General features: G+C 41.6%; 2 protein-coding genes across 5 annotated transcripts in view; both read right to left on the reverse strand.

Moving 5' to 3' along the window:
* jam2a (junctional adhesion molecule 2a) overlaps positions 1-2,308 on the reverse strand; it is a 21,135-nt gene extending 18,827 nt beyond the window's left edge. For 2 of the 4 annotated variants that reach the window (XM_085447985.1, XM_085447984.1), the window contains exon 1: positions 1,883-2,307. In XM_085447985.1, coding sequence (XP_085304111.1) covers positions 1,883-1,931 — 49 coding nt within the window. In that variant the 5' untranslated portion in view covers positions 1,932-2,307. Of the gene's footprint in view, positions 1-1,882 lie in introns of all 4 variants that reach the window. The other 2 variants (XM_085447986.1, XM_085447987.1) reach the window with 2 other exon arrangements.
* Positions 2,309-10,103: 7,795 nt separating this feature from the next.
* On the reverse strand, positions 10,104-17,929 carry mrpl39 (mitochondrial ribosomal protein L39). Its single transcript, XM_085449957.1, has 10 exons — positions 17,747-17,929; positions 16,866-17,072; positions 16,621-16,760; positions 16,332-16,431; positions 16,027-16,094; positions 14,465-14,577; positions 14,280-14,345; positions 13,670-13,823; positions 13,217-13,264; positions 10,104-10,248 (listed from the first exon to the last, which is right to left on the reverse strand). Exons 1-10 carry the CDS (start codon positions 17,781-17,783, stop codon positions 10,174-10,176), a joined length of 1,008 nt encoding a protein of 335 aa, XP_085306083.1. The 5' UTR covers positions 17,784-17,929; the 3' UTR covers positions 10,104-10,173.
* Between the last annotated feature and the right edge of the window lie 173 nt (positions 17,930-18,102).

Consider the following 18,102-nt stretch of genomic DNA (forward strand, 5'->3'; position numbering starts at 1 on the left):
ATAGCCTAATGAGGGGCTACAGCGTTGCACTAGATTTGCCAGATGAAAAAGATTATTATAATAAGTACCACAGCAGCAGGTCTCTGGTGATTCTCCAATATAGCATCGGATTTGGCCACAGCGGTAATTAAAATGCTGCTTCTGTGGGCCTGTGGTGGTTCTGAAGCACGGGAAAGACTAACAATAGCACCAACACAGGAAGGAAAAAAACTAAAACACACACAGACACACACACGGATGTCGTGCATGGCATTAACATCAATCAAACAGTGCTACTGCTTAAACTCACAGGAGGGACAGCCACCCTCTTCCCTGAGCAAAAAATAGAAGGATGGCACGCTCACTCCTTGGCACTCAGCTTTACTCTCATTACGCGGTCCGTTCTGAGTATTACAGAGACTGAGGCTGGTGTTGCCAGGGCTGTGCCGAGGTCAAAAGCATGGCGCAGTAATAATTAAGGCACTTATTCAAATTAACAGAGAACAAATGAAAGAGGGAGGGAGATGGACCCATAGGAAATATCCTGTCTGCCTGCGTGATGTAGATAGCATGAACGTGGAGGGCAAACACGTTTCAAGGCTGTGGAGGGGGGGTGCTCAGGAAAACAGGATGACGACTGACTGTGCGGGCGTATGTGTGTGTGTGTTCTCCATTTGAACAAAGCCAGTCTGTGTATGACTGTAAGACTGTGAGTAACAGCTGTCTCAGACAGACACAGCATGAGAGTGTGTGTGTGAGAGGGAGAGGTTGATATGAGGGAGTTGATGTGTGGATATATGTGTGCATGTGTGCGAGAGGGTGAGGTTGGGGATATTACTTAAACTGTTTTTGTGTGTGTGTGTGTGTGTGTGTGTGTGTGTGTGTGTGTGTGTGTGTGTGTGTGTGTGTGTGTGTGGTGACATAGAAGCTTCAGGATCACTTGCCAGAGACCCACCCAAAACATTTCCTCTTTTTAAACAATGCAATGTACAAGTAGCAGTGGAGCTGGGGGGATCTCAATGGTGCTCTTCTCACCTGCTGACATCCATCAATTGAGCCACATGACGATGATTTCTATCACAGCGGGACTGAAAACACACAGCTCTGTGAACTCTGACCCGGAGTCCTGACAGGTGGCGAAATGTGAGTAAAATGTGCGTGACTCACTCTCACTGTCTCATCACATCCATCTCACGCTCAAGCCCCAAACAGCACTCTTCCTTCCTGCGTCTCCGTGCAGGATGATCAGCCCTCTTTAAATGTTTTCTTGTTATTTGCGCCTTAAAATAAATTTAAAATTTTTGTGTTTTGTGTTTCCAATTTCCTGATTTCTTCCCGCCCACCGCCCCTGAACAAACAAACAAACTCCGTGTCACGGTGAAAACCAGCTTGAAGTTTCTGGTAGAAATCCAAGCGCTGACCTCACGCGCAGATCTGTGGCTCATTCTGCCAAAAACGGGTACCCACCCGCCACCAACATAACACCCACACCCTTAAGTGGCACCAGGCCAATACAACTTTGGGGCCAGCTTGTAGGAACCCAGCCTGGCTGCACCGTCACCACGGCCCACTCTCTCAGAGGGGGTTCAACTAAACCGCGGCGGGGGAGTTGCAAATGAACAATTACGTGAATCCAAAAAAGAAAAAAACATGAAATGAAAAATTCCTCCATATATTCATCTTCCAAATCATGTTTATAGAAAGCAGACCAACGCTGTACTATGACTTTAGTGAAAATCCGTAGAATAATTTCCCCACAATATAAACATCTAGGCTTTCAAGCACATTTTAAATAATCGATTCTTAATGATTCGTAATGGTTTCGCCCTCGTCTAGAAAAGTAAATAAAAGGGAACACTCAAGAGCAACTTCTTCGAATGAACACTTTCCATTTTCCACTTACATTGCATCAGTAAAATCACAACAGGAAGATACAGGGACGTCCCCATCATTATCGTCCCCAACTCTGCCTGGAGTCTCGTCTTCGGAGGAAGGAGCGAGGAGGCAGATCTCGAGCCTCGGCTTTGTTGTTCACTTGTTCGCAACTCCCAGATAATTCATCCGGCATCCAGGGAATAAACTGATCTCCCGGGAGGGTGTGTGAGCGCGCGTGTCAAGCAACCGGACCGACCCGGCGCTCAGCTCCTGGCACGAGAAACAGACGAGCGTGAAGTCGCAACTTCTGCACGGAGCAGTCAGCGAGATCGACGTCCCGGCTGAAAAGTGCGGTGAGCAATGGCGAGCAGCCTCTGTCACTGTCAGAGAGACGCGAATGGATGCTCTCTGTTCTCGCTGGGCGGCTGGTTGAGATTGAGGTGGAGGGAGAAAGGGAGGGAGGGCGGAGTGAGCTCTGATGAGCAGAGCGGCGGAGCGCCGAGAGCGCAGCGCCGTGTCCAAGACGCGCACTGCACTGCCAAGTGGCCACATAGCGGTGGTGTGGCAGCAAAGGTGTGGTCGCCTTAATACCGAACCCCGAGGGAGACCTGCGAGTTATGCTGAACTTTGAGGCCCACTCCACGTAGAAACACACACATATTACAGTTTCTTCCTTCAATGTTGGAGACAAGTTTGTTAGAAACAGTCAAAATCAATATGGAGTATTTAAACAGTTTTGATGTTACCAGGTTGCTCAAAAATCTCTTTGGTTTCAGTAATCATGAAACAGGTGATCTGTCGGAGCAGAGGACGCACACTGAGATGCAACACTACGAATTAGGAGTTAACAGAAGAACTGTAAAGGTCTGAAATCGTTTGCGTTTTTATGAAAGGAGGGGTGCCAAACATAAGGCCCGGGGCACAGAATAGGCCCAGCAAAGACTCCAATTTGGCCCACCTGATGAACATTGTGTGTAGATTTTGAACTTTAAACGGTAGATTTTACAGCTAGCTTTTCTTAATGATAATCACCATACTACGCCAAAGCAATTAAGTCATGGATAAACAGAAAAATGACAGAAAAGAACAGCAATGTCTGTTTTTTTGTTGTTGTTGTTTTGTTTTTTTACAGTATGTCCACAGTACAAAAACAAACCCCAAGATTTTCTGTAAATTAATTAAAACCAATTTGGGTTTAAAGACCAGAAAGTTGGCGTCATTAAAACTGTGCCGGGCACCTTCAAGGTTCAAAAACAGTAATGTATTTCAGCTTTTCCACCATAACAGAAAACGAGTTGTTGGGCAAAGAATTTTCTTTCAAGTTATTCATTCGTCAACTCTGAAAATCTCCCTGTGTTTTGTGAGTATGAGCTCATGATTTCACTTGGATTTCACATGAGGTCTCGTAAGTGGTTCTGAAAGTGATCCTGTCCAATTATGCTTTTGCTCATGATTTTGGATGGATTTAAATAATAACGAGTGTTTAACAGAGAAAAAAAAGCACTGACATTTAAAGTATGGTGCAATCAAAAGCTTATTTAAGCAAAGTAATTCTCATTAAACCTGAAATGCATGACAATAGTTTTTTTCCTCAATAGAAAGCTGAATGCTGATTATATCCAGAGAAAGACGGGTTATTACTCATCAGCAGAGCATTGATTCCTCAACAATTACTCAACAAGAGATTCAGCGAGGCACGCAGATTGCATTACAGACCTTTTGAACAAATGGAGAACAGAAGGACATAAATTAATTTGTCAGGATGCATTATTTCACAGTATTTTTGTAGTTATTCAATTTTAATCATCTGTGCAGCACCAGTTCCTAAACACCTCTAAAGTGCTGCAGGAGAGGGGAATTCAGGTCATCAGGGCACCGAGTCAAACATCTCAACTGGGACTGAATCTGAGGCATGTGTGTTTGGGTGTGTCTCACACACTGTCAGGGTGTTTTTGGGTGGGTGGGGGTAGCAGCAGGATGCTTGAGATGGGACAACAGCTGCATAGTTTGCAGCTTTTCTGGCCAGAGACTTTGCCCAATCTTACATTGTTTCCAATCCAATTTTGGAAAAGTTGAATGTTACTGAGAAACAAACATAATAATTTGACCAGAAATGGGTGTTTGTTTCTGTTTTATGGTTCCTGGCATTCACTTTTAATCTCAAATGATCTAAAGACACCCAAAGAAGGGATCAATTTTCCATGTCACTGGAAGCCATTAAACATAAGACATACTTTATGTATCCCAGATATGGGAACTTTACCAGAACTAATCAATAAACAGATGTTAAACAAGATGTAGCCAGTGTTTTAAAGAGTGTACACTGTAAAATGTGGTGTGCCAGAAAAATACAGTGAAATAACAGAACTTTACCATCACCGAAAAATAAAGACATTTTATTTAAACATGGAATTTTTTTTCTTGTTTTGGAAAATAGTCCTGTAGCTTTAAGTTTACACAGTATATATATATATCAGCGGTGCAACAATACTCGTATTGATATTGAACCGTTCGATACAGTGCTTTCGGTTCAGTACGCATATGTATGAACAATACAAAATTTGTAATTTATTTTATCAACTTTCCTTCTGAAGATGCTGTCTGTGTTGAGAGCTCAGTGAATCTGTGTTTGACTACTCCGCCTAGGCTGCACTGTCGAGCGCAGATGCAGCACAAGCTAGCAAGACAGAAGCTAAGCTGGTTGCAACATGGCAAATTGAACCTCCCCCACCCTCATTCAGATCTGGCCTTTGGAACTATTTTGGTCTTCATGTGAAGTATGACCCTGAAGGTAAGCGCGTCATGGACAAAAGTAAAACAGTATGTCGGATGTGCCACGCAATGCTCAATTACATGGGTGGGAACTAGTGCGTTAGCGCAGTTAGCTCGTTAACGTGTTGGCCGTCCAGCCCCAGGTATGGGGCGATCCGCGGTAGCTCGTTAACGGAGATTTGCCGTGTTGTGACGTTAACGTCATTTCAGATTAACGCTGACAGCACTAGTGGGAATACAATGAATATGACTGCACATTTACTCCGACATCATCCTAGTGCAAAGACAAGTGGAAGCAGACAAAAACAACAAGCACGCATGCTACAAACTTTACCCGAGTCATTTAGACTGCCATTAGCACATGATTCTCCTTATGGGGACCTGATATGTTTAATATGCTGCTGAGAATATAGCCCAGAAGAAGCGTATAGTATAGCTTTTATTTTGGAAAGAACCATTTCTCTGTAATAAATTCTCTTTTCCAAAGATGAGTGATTCCTCAATCAGATAGATTTAGTTTTTTATTACTCTGTTGTTTCAGCAACATTAAATTTAAAAACTGTACTTTTGAGTTAAAATATATATTTATAATTTTAATAAATGACAAATTAAAATAGCATGAACATTTTTTTGTATAAAAAATATCGAACCGTGACACCAAAATATCAAACTGAACCGAACCGTGAATTTTGTGTATCGTTGCACCCCTAATATATGTGCGTGTGTGTGTATATATGTATGTATGTATATATATATATATATATATATATATATATATGTATATGTGTATATATATATGTATATATATATATATATATATATTAGGGGTGCAACGATACACAAAATTCATGGTTCGGTTCGGTTCGATACTTTGGTGTCACGGTTCGATATTTTTTCGATACAAAAAAATGTTCATGCCTTTTTAATTTGTCATTTATTAAAATTATAAATATATATTTTAACTCAAAAGTACAGTTTTTAAATTTAACCCTAACCCTTGTGCGTGTTTTTTATTTTGACAGCGAATGCGCACCTGCGGACCACTTATGTGCAGCCCTGGTTATTTAGCTCATCATATCGCAGCCACAGAAATTATTTTGTCCATGAAACCATAAAGCTGCACTTTCTTTTTGCCTTATAGTCTGATTTGTCATAACTTCTCCGTTTTGTGGTAAGCTTTTCTTTGGCTGTCACTTCTTCACCCTGACCTGTCTTATTTGGCTCAGCAGAACTAAAATATATATATCCTGCTGCTTTTACACACACACTCACATAAGCTCAGCGATTCTCTGCGCGATCAACCTCTCACATGTTTAAGCTTGCTGCGGGAGATTTCACTTGTCATGTTTGCATAGTAAGCTAACGATTAATAAGACGATGTCAGAGGAATTGGTGCACAAATTATCATCACTCACAGATCAGTGCTGTCGCTCTCTATACACCGTTTGGACGATTGCAAAGTGAAAGCAAAAAAACAAGCGCAAATTCAAACGCGATTTCAATATGTCACATATTGACAGTGGCTCACCGATGCCAATTGACATAATTACCCAGCTACATTTCTGAAAGAATGCAAAAGCTTTGACATATATTTTTCCTACAATAGCCCGACGGGCAGGGCAGAGATAGATTTTGGTAGCCCGACTGAAAAAAATCGCTAGCCCCAGGACGTCGGGCTAGCGATATTGCGAGCCCTGTATCTGATTGAGGAATCACTCATCTTTGGAAAAGAGAGTTTATTACAGAGAAATGTCTCTTTCCAAAATAAAAGCTATACTATCCGCTTCTTCTGGGCTATATTCTCAGCAGCATAAGGAGAATCATGTGCTAACAGCTGTCTAAATGACTCGGCTAAAGTTAGTAGCATGCTTGTTGTTTTTGTCTTTGCACTAGGATGATGTCAGCGTAAATGTGCAGTCATATTCGTTGTGTTCCCACTAGTGCTTTCAGGTTAATCTCGTTGAAATGACCTTAAAGCCACAACACGGCAAATCTCCGTTAACGAGCTACCGCCGATCGCCCCGTGCATGGGGCTAGACGGCCAACACGTTAACGAGCTAACTGCGCTAACACACTAGTTCACACCAATGTAATTGAGCATTGCATGGCACATCCAACATACTGTTTTACTTTAGTCCATGACTCGCTTACCTTCAGGGTCATACGTGAAAACCAAAATAATTCCAAACGCCAGATCTGAATGAGGGTGGGGGAGGTCCATGTTGCAAGGAGAGCTTAACTTCTGTCTCGCTAGCTTGCCCTGCGCTCTTCCTTCTGACGATGCTGTCTGTGTTGAGCGCTCAGTGAATCTGCGTTCGACTACTCCGCCTAGGCTGCACTGTCGAGCCTAGGCGGAGTAGTCGAACGCAGATTCACTGAGCGCTCAACACAGACAGCATCGTCAGAAGGAAAGTTGATAAAATAAATTACAAATGTTGTATTGTTCGATACATATGCGTACCGAACCGAAAGCACTGTATCGAACGGTTCAATATCGATACGAATATCGTTGCACCCCTAATATATATGTGTATAATATATATATATATGTATGTGTATATATATATATATATATGTGTATATATATATATGTATATATAGGTGTATATATGTATATATAGGTGTATATATGTATATATAGGTGTGTATATATGTGTGTATATATGTATATATATGTGTGTATATATGTGTGTATATATATGTATATATATGTGTGTATATATATGTATATATATGTATGTATATATATATATATATATATATATATATATATATATTAGGGGTGCAATGATATTCGTATCGATATTGAACCGTTCGATACAGTGCTTTCGGTTCGGTACGCATATGTATCGAACAATACAACATTTGTAATTTATTTTATCAACTTTCCTTCTGACGATGCTGTCTGTGTTGAGCGCTCAGTGAATCTGTGTTCGACTACTCCGCCTAGGCTGCACTGTCGAGCGCAGATCCACTGAGCGCTCAACACAGACAGCATAGTCAGAAGGAAGAGCGCAGGGCAAGCTAGCGAGACAGAAGTTAAGCTCTCCTTGCAACATGGACCTCCCCCACCCTCATTCAGATCTGGCGTTTGGAATTATTTTGGTTTTCATGTGACGTATGACCCTGAAGGTAAGCGAGTCATGGACTAAAGTAAAACAGTATGTTGGATGTGCCATGCAATGCTCAATTACATGGGTGGGAGCTAGTGTGTTAGCGCAGTTAGCTCGTTAACGTGTTGGCCGTCCAGCCCCATGCACAGGGCGATCGGTGGTAGCTCGTTAACGGAGATTTGCCGTGTTGTGGTGTTAAGGTCATTTCAACGAGATTAACCTGAAAGCACTAGTGGGAACACAACGAATATGACTGCACATTTATGCCGACATCATCCTAGTGCAAAGACAAGTGGAAGCAGACAAAAAACAACAAGCATGCTACTAACTTTAGCCGAGTCATTTAGACAGCTGTTAGCACATGATTCTCCTTATGCTGCTGAGAATATAGCCCAGAAGAAGCGGATAGTATAGCTTTTATTTTGGAAAGAGACATTTCTCTGTAATAAACTCTCTTTTCCAATATGTGACATATTGAAATCGCGTTTGAATTTGCGCTTGTTTTTTTGCTTTCACTTTGCAATCGTGTGAACTGTGTATAGAGAGCGACAGCACTGATCTGTGAGTGATGATAATTTGTGCACCAATTCCTCTGACATCGTCTTATTAATCGTTAGCTTACTATGCAAACATGACAAGTGAAATCTCCCGCAGCTTAAACATGTGAGAGGTTGATCGCGCAGAGAATCGCTGAGCTTATGTGAGTGCCTGTGTAAAAGCAGCAGGATTTATATTTGACTACGATGACCTGGATGACTGAGAACCTTCACAGACAGATATATATTTTAGTTCTGCTGAGCCAAATAAGACAGGTCAGGGTGAAGAAGTGACAGCCAAAGAAAAGCTTACCACAAAACGGAGAAGTTATGACAAATCAGACTATAAGGCAAAAAGAAAGTGCAGCTTTATGGTTTCATGGACAAAATAATTTCTGTGGCTGCAAAATGATGAGCTAAATAACCAGGGCTGCACATAAGTGGTCCGCAGGTGCGCATTCGCTGTCAAAATAAAAAACACGCACAAGGGTTAGGGTTAAATTTAAAAACTGTACTTTTGAGTTAAAATATATATTTATAATTTTAATAAATGACAAATTAAAAAGGCATGAACATTTTTTTTGTATCGAAAAAATATCGAACTGTGACACCAAAGTATCGAACCGAACCGAACCGTGAATTTTGTGTATCGTTGCACCCCTAAAAAAAAAAAAAAAATATATATATATATATATATATATATATATATTTATTTATTTTATTAATGGTGTTTACATGTGTAAAAATGATAAACCTAATACCTAATATTATGATAAAATACTGCTACAATAAACTCAACGAGGCTTAAACTTGCTACAGTTACCATTTGGGTTTATTATATAGTAAGATGACAATTTTAGAAGGTTGCCACGCCCACAGTGCTGTTTGAACTTTTTCCACACTGACCCCTTGTAAGTGTCCCTCTGTGTAAAGTCCGTCAAGCATCCCTCAGATTTGACAGTTAACTCGCATTGAACGATCCAAGTCTGTAATTTCACAGGCAATTAACATTTATTGTTCAATCTCATTAAACTTATGCATGCCTTAAGAATAAATCTTTAGATTTTTTATTATTCCTTCTCCATAATGTCAGTTTTATGGTTTATTTGAAAATAAACAGCACAATTATAAAATACAGTCTGTGAAATTACACTAATTATAATTGTTAACTGTGTTTTGACAGCTTACTAATATTTGCAGATGTTTTATACATTATAAACACCAAACTTTCTGTGAGAAATGTCAATTTTGTTTATTCCGTTTTTTTCTCCCCATTTTGCAATTTTATTGATAATTTATTTACAGCTATGTGTATCGAACTTAACGGACAGAATGTTTCATTGCAGATTCTTTTAATTTTAAAGCATAAAGGAATGTTTTTACTTTAAAGTATCGAACACTGTAGATTTCAGGCTAAAATTGCAACTTCTCAAAAAATGTGTTGTTGTCGAATGTGTCAATTTGCCAGGAATCAAGAAGGAGAAAAAAAAAAGGGAAACGATGCTGCCTCATGACTCAAATCCTCAGGCTTGCTCACACATGCCAAATGCACTCAGAGGATTGAGAGCCACCTGTTTGCCAAATGATAGACGCAACAGATGCACTGTTGCCTGACCTCTGGCCAATTTACACATGTACGCATGCACGCACACAGCTTTTGTTTTTAAGGAAAACTGCTGATACAAGAACAAACGCACCCACCCACAATCACGACTGTTAATCACACCGAATACAAAGGCTACTGCGTTTTGCGCAACAATACTGCCGTTCGTTTCAATTTGCAGCAATATTAAATAAGAAAATAAATAAATGCAAGAGATTTCTCACATGTTTTTATACATTTATTGAACAAATGATCTAATCAGTTAAATTGTTTACGTGGAAGGTTACAGAGGTGGTTAGTGGCTGGCTGGAAGTTGAGGTGAGTTGGGAGGAGATGGTGGAGCTGCTACTTCAGGACCCGGCACATCCACCTGTGTAGAAAACAAAAACGTGAAAACAGAGAGAAGAGAAACTAACATTCCCAGACCGTTACATCCCCTCTCCATCCTACTTTCATCAGAAATAAGCTAAAATATCTTTTTGCATATATTTTTAAAAAGAAAGCTTCCGTAGTGGTGGTAGTGGGTTGTGGGGGCATGATGCCCACCGTGGGGGGAAATTTGGAAGAATCTTTTTGCAGCGTGGGCGGTGGTGTTTTGGCCAGCTGGAGGCAGACAGGGGACATGCCTCCCTACTGCCTGCAGCCGGCTCACAAAACGCATCCGCCCACGTCTCGCTGTTTTTATAAACCTGTTCCTGGAGAGTCCGTAGGCTGGCACATACTGGGGGTGAACCAAATAACACTAATCTTTCAACTTAATGATGTAACAAATTACGCCTGTCAAAAAGGCCAGACAATTTGACATCAGTGCAAGATTCAGAGGCTTCATGAGCCTTCTGAGAAATAACCAAAAAGTGTGCATTTTAAAAGAAAAACCTTCGTGTAATCCCAGCGAATGAACCTTAACAAGTCCATTTAGATAACTGAAGTTTCTCTCTCTGTTGTCTAGATGTACGGCGGGTTTTAGTATTGAACATGTCATCTATTTTCTAAGTAAATATATTTCTAAAGCTGCTATTAACATGAAATTCTCACTGGCTGTTGGCAGCAACTTATCCAATCCACACACACAAAGAAATCAAACCATAGAGGTCCAAAAGCACCACGCCAACAGTGAAGTTTGAAGGTGGGGACATCATGGTGCAGGGCTGTTTTTCAGCATATGGCACTTCCTTCATATAATTAGAGCAAGAATGAACGGACAAATTAAAATCTGCTTCCATCTACCAGGATGACGAAGATGAAACGAGGGTGGACATTTCAGGGAGAACATGCTCCCAAACACAGCCAAGGAAACTCTCAGAGAAAGAAAATAAAGCCAATCATCGGACCCGAATCCAGCTGATGATCTACAGAAAGAACTTAAGCTAAAGAAGGAACCCATGTAAGCCTGTTTGTGTGGAAGAACGGGCCAAAAGCTGTCATCACCATCTATCTTTGATTTCTTTGCATGTGTGGATTGGGCGGGTTGTTGCTGACATCTGGTGAGGATTTCATCTCAACAGCACCCTAGAAATATATTTACTTAGAAAATTGGTGACGTGTTCAATATTTCTTTTACCAGCTGCATGTCTATCAGAGAGAGAGAGAGCTGTTGCAATTCCAAGCCCCCCACTTCATACCAGCATTATGATTTGCAAAACGGTGCAGAAGAATCACCTAAAGCCAAAGGACGCTGCGGGTCATTTTTAAAGACATACTGCCATGTTGAGCAAACACAACATCTGTAACCCTCAAACGCTGCAATTTAAACTGCGATCGATCGTCACGGTAAATGTTGTAATTTAGAAAATTGTTTTGGTAGTCTGACATCATCTGATGAAATGCTGCTTTGACTTAAAACAGCTGAACAGTGAACACGAGTCACGAACATGGTGACTTTCACCGTAAAGACCGATCTACACTTCACAATATGATGTCAGGCACCAGAATGGTGACGATGCTAACAGAGTTACTGCTATCTATTCCTTTAACCTGCCAGATTCATAATAATTGATCATTAATAATCACACTTAAAGGCACAGGCTGAAATAAAAACACGAACCTGGATTTGAAGCATTGCAGTGAATCCAGCCATTGTTTAACTGTTTAATAGTGAAGGTTTTTTCTCAGCAGTTTTTCCCTCCACATTAAGGAAAGACAGCTTTATTTCAAAGAGCTGAGCATGACAAGAACAGCCAGCCTCGGGCTGCTTAAAAGGAATGAAAAACACTCATGTGGTCTTAAAATGACGTCTGTTTGCCTCTGCAGGCTGCAGAAGAGAAGGAGAAGAGGTGCATTTGGCATGTCTGCCTGCATATGCTTTCTTATGGTGCAACATAGCTGTCCTTCAGAGATCTTCTAGGCCTCTTTCACTTTATAGCTCTTCCACTGATTAGCGGTAGCGACGTTCTGATAACACGGGACAAACGGGACAGAGCGGCTGCCCTTCGTACACCTCGTGTGCACGACAAACACGGCATGCATTAGAAGGTTGGCTGATAATATATAACAGTGACCTCCAAGACTATAAAACTGATGTGCAGCCTCTCCTGGAGGAGGTCAGCATGCTAATCCTGCGCTCTTAAAAACTCCATAAATATATGATCCAAATATTTCACAATTTTAATATCAATCCAACTCAGGTCTTCAGACTTTTGTTCTTAAAAGTGCCATTTTCAATTCCCCGAGTATCCCATCTCTGTGTATAAAATGTAGGCCATGGAGCACAGTATATCATCAGTTGCCAAATTAAGTGCGTCTATTAATGAGTACATCTTTTTTTTTTTTTTTATTACGCAATCAGTGATGCACCGAGGATGCCAGAAAGGCTGCAGCGAAATCTATTTCGCCTAGATGGCTCCATCCAAAATTAACTCATAACCTAGTTTGAATTTGCAGAATTGATGCGTCTATCTTTCAGCGCTCGAGTCAAGCTCGGTTATGCAGACGGAGCGGATTCACCTTTCGCATCAATCCAGGCGTCTAGAAGTAGAGCCTTGAACATGCAGAGATTTAAAAATATTTTTCCCTCGGATCTTCACTCGGCGTTTGTGTTTTTGATGTCGACTTCAGAAAGCAGCCTTTGTCCTTCATGAGGAGGATGAGACCTGCCTTTTCCTTGAGATTACAGCCCGCGATACTTCCTGTCTCGGTTTTTGCCAACATAATAATGCACGGTAATAAAAACAGAGTGCTAAATCCTAACCTCTGGCTACTGGACAAATACTCAACACCGTCCAGACATTAAGAGTTCTCTCTGGGCTGGTTTCAGTTCTTCAGAGCTAAAAAACGGAGACATTTGCTGTTCTTTTCTCAAACATATTTTTATTAGATTGAAGCACATTTGCTGTTCTTACCAGTTTCTCTGCCCGTTGCCTCAGTTTCCTCCAGACTGTGTGGTGAGCCTGCAGAGAGAGGAAAACGTGACTTGGAGGCACATGTAGACACAATAAAGTGCTTTTTTATACATCACACAATTCTTGGCAATTGTGCATGAAAAACTGTTGTAACAGATGGACAATCAAGTGCCATTTGATTAGCTTTTGTTCCACTGCTGCAACGCTTTTAAGGATATTAAAACAGAAAAACATGGACAATAAAGCCTTTATTTAATGTGGGCTGGACTGCTTTACATCACTTTTACAGTCCTAACAATCAAAGCACTAAAACATGTATGAAGTTTACAATCATATGTCTCTCAACCTGCCAGTGTCCTTAGTATGTGCGAAGATACTGGAAGAAATTATGCAATTAAAAAAATGGATAACTGGTTCCTATATATACAGCTTATACTAAACACACTTTCTCACCTGAAGCTGCAGAGGCAGGGAGAGGCCCTGTGCTCGACGATGGAGGCCCCAGGATCCCTGTCCCAGGCTGTGGAGGGCCGTCACCTCATACTGGGAGCACAGGCCTGTTCTGGCCACCAGGGGGCCCCCACTCAGGAGTACATGGTCGCCACATCTACCAAAACGGGTACATGGTTGAGTTCAGGTAAGTGCAGGAATAATGAAAGATTCTACTCTGCCCGTCATGCAGTGCAATAAGGAAAGTTTCAGTCTACTGGTGTTTGCTCAGTGTCCAAATACTGTTACACATATTTGCTAAATGCAGAAGCACAGCCTGCAAAGTCAAAGGAGACGCAAATTCATAAACTCTAACTAAAGTTAGGATACCTGTCTCGAGTTTAATACCAACTTCAGTGCCAAATAGTTCTCTTAGTTTAAGTGACTGCTCTTAAAGGTGGTCCCGCTCTTGATATGTTACTGCATATGAGATATGCCGATATCTGGATGTTGTGTTTTCTTTCTTGAACTGTGCGTCAGTTGTATCTGTTCGTTTATTTGAGCATGCATTGGTTGCGTTGTGTGCTGCTCTCTTGGCCAGGTCTCTCTTTTTGTACTTTAAATGCAGTGTCACCTGTAGAGCATCACTGTGCCTTTGGGATTTTGAGATGCTTTCTGTTCCACTTCTTCCTGCTTACACCTGCCAGAGTAGGAGAAAATACAACAAATAAAGCATTTAAACCTAAATGAGTCGTGAAAGGAGGTACGTGGAAGTGTCAGCTGTCTACACAGCTGAGCAGTACTCAGATGCCAGTCTACCTGCTGTGTGAGAAAGCCTCCAGTGCCACAGAGGGCGCCACTTCCAGAGGCTCCCAGGCCAGGTCTTGGTGGATGAGCTGCTGGGCTCCTCTGGTCAAAGAGCGTAATGACTCCTGAAAAGAAACAGACAGTAAAACATCAGCTGATTTTTGAATGGAAAATCTCATTAAAGAGAAACTTAACATTAGCCGGATGTCACTACTTCTTACAGTAAAAACTACAACCTGCCTGAACAGTTGTAGGTTTTTCTAGAGTCACAGGGCTTTTTCCAGTCGGGCTACCAAAATCTAACTCAGCCCTGCCCGTCGGGCTACCAAAATCTAACTCAGCCCTGCCCGTCGGGCTACCAAAATCTAACTCAGCCCTGCCCGTCGGGCTATCATAGAAAGGAAAAATATATGTCAATGCTTTTGCATTCTTTCGCAAATGTAGCTGGGTAAGTATGTAATTAGCATTGAAGAGCCACTGTCAATGTCTCAATGTCACATGTTTGAATTTGCGCTTGTTTTTTGCTTTCACTTTCACTGTGCGTATAGAGAGCGGCAGTATTGGTGAGTCACAGATTAATTGCGCACCAATTCCTCTGACATCGTCTTATCACTCATTAGCTCACTATTCAAACATGACAAGTGAAATCTCTCGCAAACTTGAACATGTGATACAGGCTGACTGCACAGAGAATCACTGACCGTGATGTGTGTGTGTGTATAAAAACATGGATTTATGCAGGTATTTTAGTTCTGCAGAGCCAAATAAGACAGGTCAGGATGAAGAAGGGGCAGCCAAAGAAAAGCTTACCACAAAACAAATCAGACTATGAGGCAAAAAGAAAGCGCAGCTTTTTTTGGTTTCATGGACAAAAGAATTTCTGTGGCTGGAATATGACGAGCTAAATAACATAATGTTCTGCCGGGTGTGTCGTGAGTTTCCCTCGATATCTGCGTCAACAAGCGCCTTTGTTACTGGGACCAGTAATTTTAAGAAAGACCCATCAGAACCCATGAGAAATGCAAGAAATGCATTATTGCCCAGTCTGCAATATCTTTCCCGGAACAAACACCAATTGCAAAAACATACTAAAAATAAACAAAGCACAACAAGAAGTCCTGAAAAAGCTGTTTAGAACAGCAAACTATGTTGCACAGAGTGAACTACCATTAGCAAAATTTAGCCGTCTTTGCAAACTTCAAAAAGCAAATGTTGTAGATCTTGGTTCCACTTACCTCTTAACCGGGACTTCAGTGGAAATTTGAGATTCAGGATCTGAAGTTGTTTCCTTTACAATATTATGCATTAAACTATAATATTGTAAAGGAAAGAAAACATCAATCAGAAAATTGTTCTCTTTTTTTTTCCCGGGCTACTTAAATTTATTTTGGGCTACCAAAAACTGAAGAGAGCCTGCCAGGGATTTTGAAATTTTGTGAGCCCTGAGTTGTATTCAAGAGGCCATGAGTAGCTGCCACTGCAGTAAAACAGATGAATATTCACCATCTAGGTAAACAGAAATGATGTCGGCAGCGAGTGCAGTGGCGTAATAGAGCGTTGGACCATACACGCACCTCAGAGGGAGTCCATGAGTCGAGCTGGGGGTCGAGCACCACGTCACAGCAGAAGGCCCCAGAGAGGACTGCAGGGAAATACAAAGTCAGCACAGCAGAAGCAGAAATGTCAAAGCAACATTTTCACTTAAAAAAATGCTTAAATATCAAATACCAATTTTGTCACATACGTCATTAACTAAACACTACCTTGTTTTTTTAATTATTTAACATCAGTCAACAAAGACCAGGTCAAACATCAAAACACTCGAGGTCAAACTTCTGAAGACACATACTCGGGGTCAGGGTAAACAGTGGTTTTCTACCTGGCACTTCCCGTGTGCTGAGCAGCTCCACAGTATAATCATCCTTGAAGGCGGTCTCCAGCACCTGACCCAGCAGGGCAGCGCAGGAACGCCAGTACGCCTGAGCACAAGACAAGAGGACAGGACTAACACTCAAGTATTCACTTATTCTACAAACTGGCTTCCACGTCTTTACTGGACTTGCAGCTCTGATGTTCTGTTGTCAACAATATTTTCTTTTCTCAAATAAAAGGTGTGATCCTTCAGCAGCAAGCTGAATTTATGAGAGAACGTTTGTCTGTTAAAGTACCTCGTTGACCAGTGTGGGGTCGTTGTCTTTAAACGTGAGCAGAGTGAGTGAGCAGGAGTGGGTGAGGGGCTGGTGGAGAGGCCATGGTTCTCCGTCCACAAGAGCCAGAGCTGAGTTTGTCACATGATGCTCCGTCAGATCTGAGAGTGACAGAGCGTTTGTTTGGAGTGTAACAACACGTTATTAACACGTGCAACTGAAGCTTACGGTGGAGAATTTATAATCGGTTTGTTCTTTTCACTCACGTCTGGCGCAGCTCAGCGGGGTGGACATTCCTTTGTTCATGACGAGCAGCGCACCGTCCAGCCCGGGGCCCTGCATGGACACCTCGATCTTCTCAATGCGGGGGTACAGAGCTCTCTGCCTGGCCTGCTCTCTGGAGAAGACGGCGTTACGCTGACTGCGTACCTCAGCCAGAGATGGACGCTGAGCTGCCACAGCGGATGCAAAGCCTGTGGATGGGCAGGATGGATGGAAAGAAGAACTTAAAGGAAACCAGAGTGTAAACGATCCTGTAATGTGAGGAAGTTGAACACACGACGTACAGGTAGCAGGTCTGCCGTTAATGGTTAATTGAAGTGAATTATCTATGTTATCTATATGTTGTAATTTATATTTTATTTCAGAGGCTCTTTCGATGTCGAAGATTGCCGACTCCTGCTTTAGACCTTTATACAAATATTTATTGTACAATTATTTAAGGAAACAAAAGCTAAGAAGTAGACTTTTTTCATCATCATCATTATTATTCGTCTGCTGTACCCAACCGTGACTCCAAAACAGAGTTTTAGAAATTTGTACCGTTATACACCCGCGCACATACAAGGCGCTTTATTAGGTACACCTGCTGTCACTGAGCTGGACCTCCTTTCACCGGAAAAACTACTATGTACTTAACCTGTTCCAACACATCCCAAAGCTGCTCTAACATTTCTTGCGGTGACCCTCCTGTTTCCAGTACTTTCTCTTTACAATATAAAACCGTAAAAAATATCATATTTTATTGTATTACTTATTTCTATGACAATTAAATCCAGCTTTAAAGGAGCATTACTGCAGCTTACAGCTGTCACAAGCCTGACCAGCTACATATGCTAGTGCTACACGGATAACAACTGGTACTCACGTCGCTGGAAAACTCGACATACGGTCCTGCTCGCCATTTTCACGACTGTTCCTACAGCCACGCAAATTTTTTTTTTTTTTTTACCGCAAACAGATAAATGTCTTTTACAAACGTCTATGGTTGAAGGACGCCATGCCTGACTCGTGTGCAGCGCATATTTAGGTCCGTAGAGGAACTGATGTTTTCGGAAGCTAAAGTTCCACGTGTAAAACGACACGCGGTTTTAGCTTACGACAGCAGGTGTCGCTGCTGGCAGTAGTTTCAAAGAAGCTAGTGTAATTTTGTATTAAGCCAGTCAAGAAAATATATCGTTTACTGTGATATTTTTACAGGCACTGTTCCTAACATATGGTGTT

This window comes from Copadichromis virginalis, linkage group LG23, assembly GCF_057382275.1.
Source record: "Copadichromis virginalis isolate Kocher_CV1m ecotype Utaka linkage group LG23, C_Virginalis_male_GT1.1, whole genome shotgun sequence".
NCBI classification, from domain to species: domain Eukaryota; kingdom Metazoa; phylum Chordata; class Actinopteri; order Cichliformes; family Cichlidae; genus Copadichromis; species Copadichromis virginalis.

Coding starts and splice junctions, on each gene's coding strand:
- mrpl39 (XM_085449957.1), bottom strand. CDS start 17,783: ATGGCGAGCAGGACCGTATGTCGAGTTTTCCAGCGAC. Junction 14,346..14,464: donor GAGGCTTTCTCACACAGCAG/GTAGACTGGCAT, acceptor CTACTCTGGCAG/GTGTAAGCAGGAAGAAGTGG. Junction 13,824..14,279: donor GGCACAGTGATGCTCTACAG/GTGACACTGCAT, acceptor CCGTTTTGGTAG/ATGTGGCGACCATGTACTCC.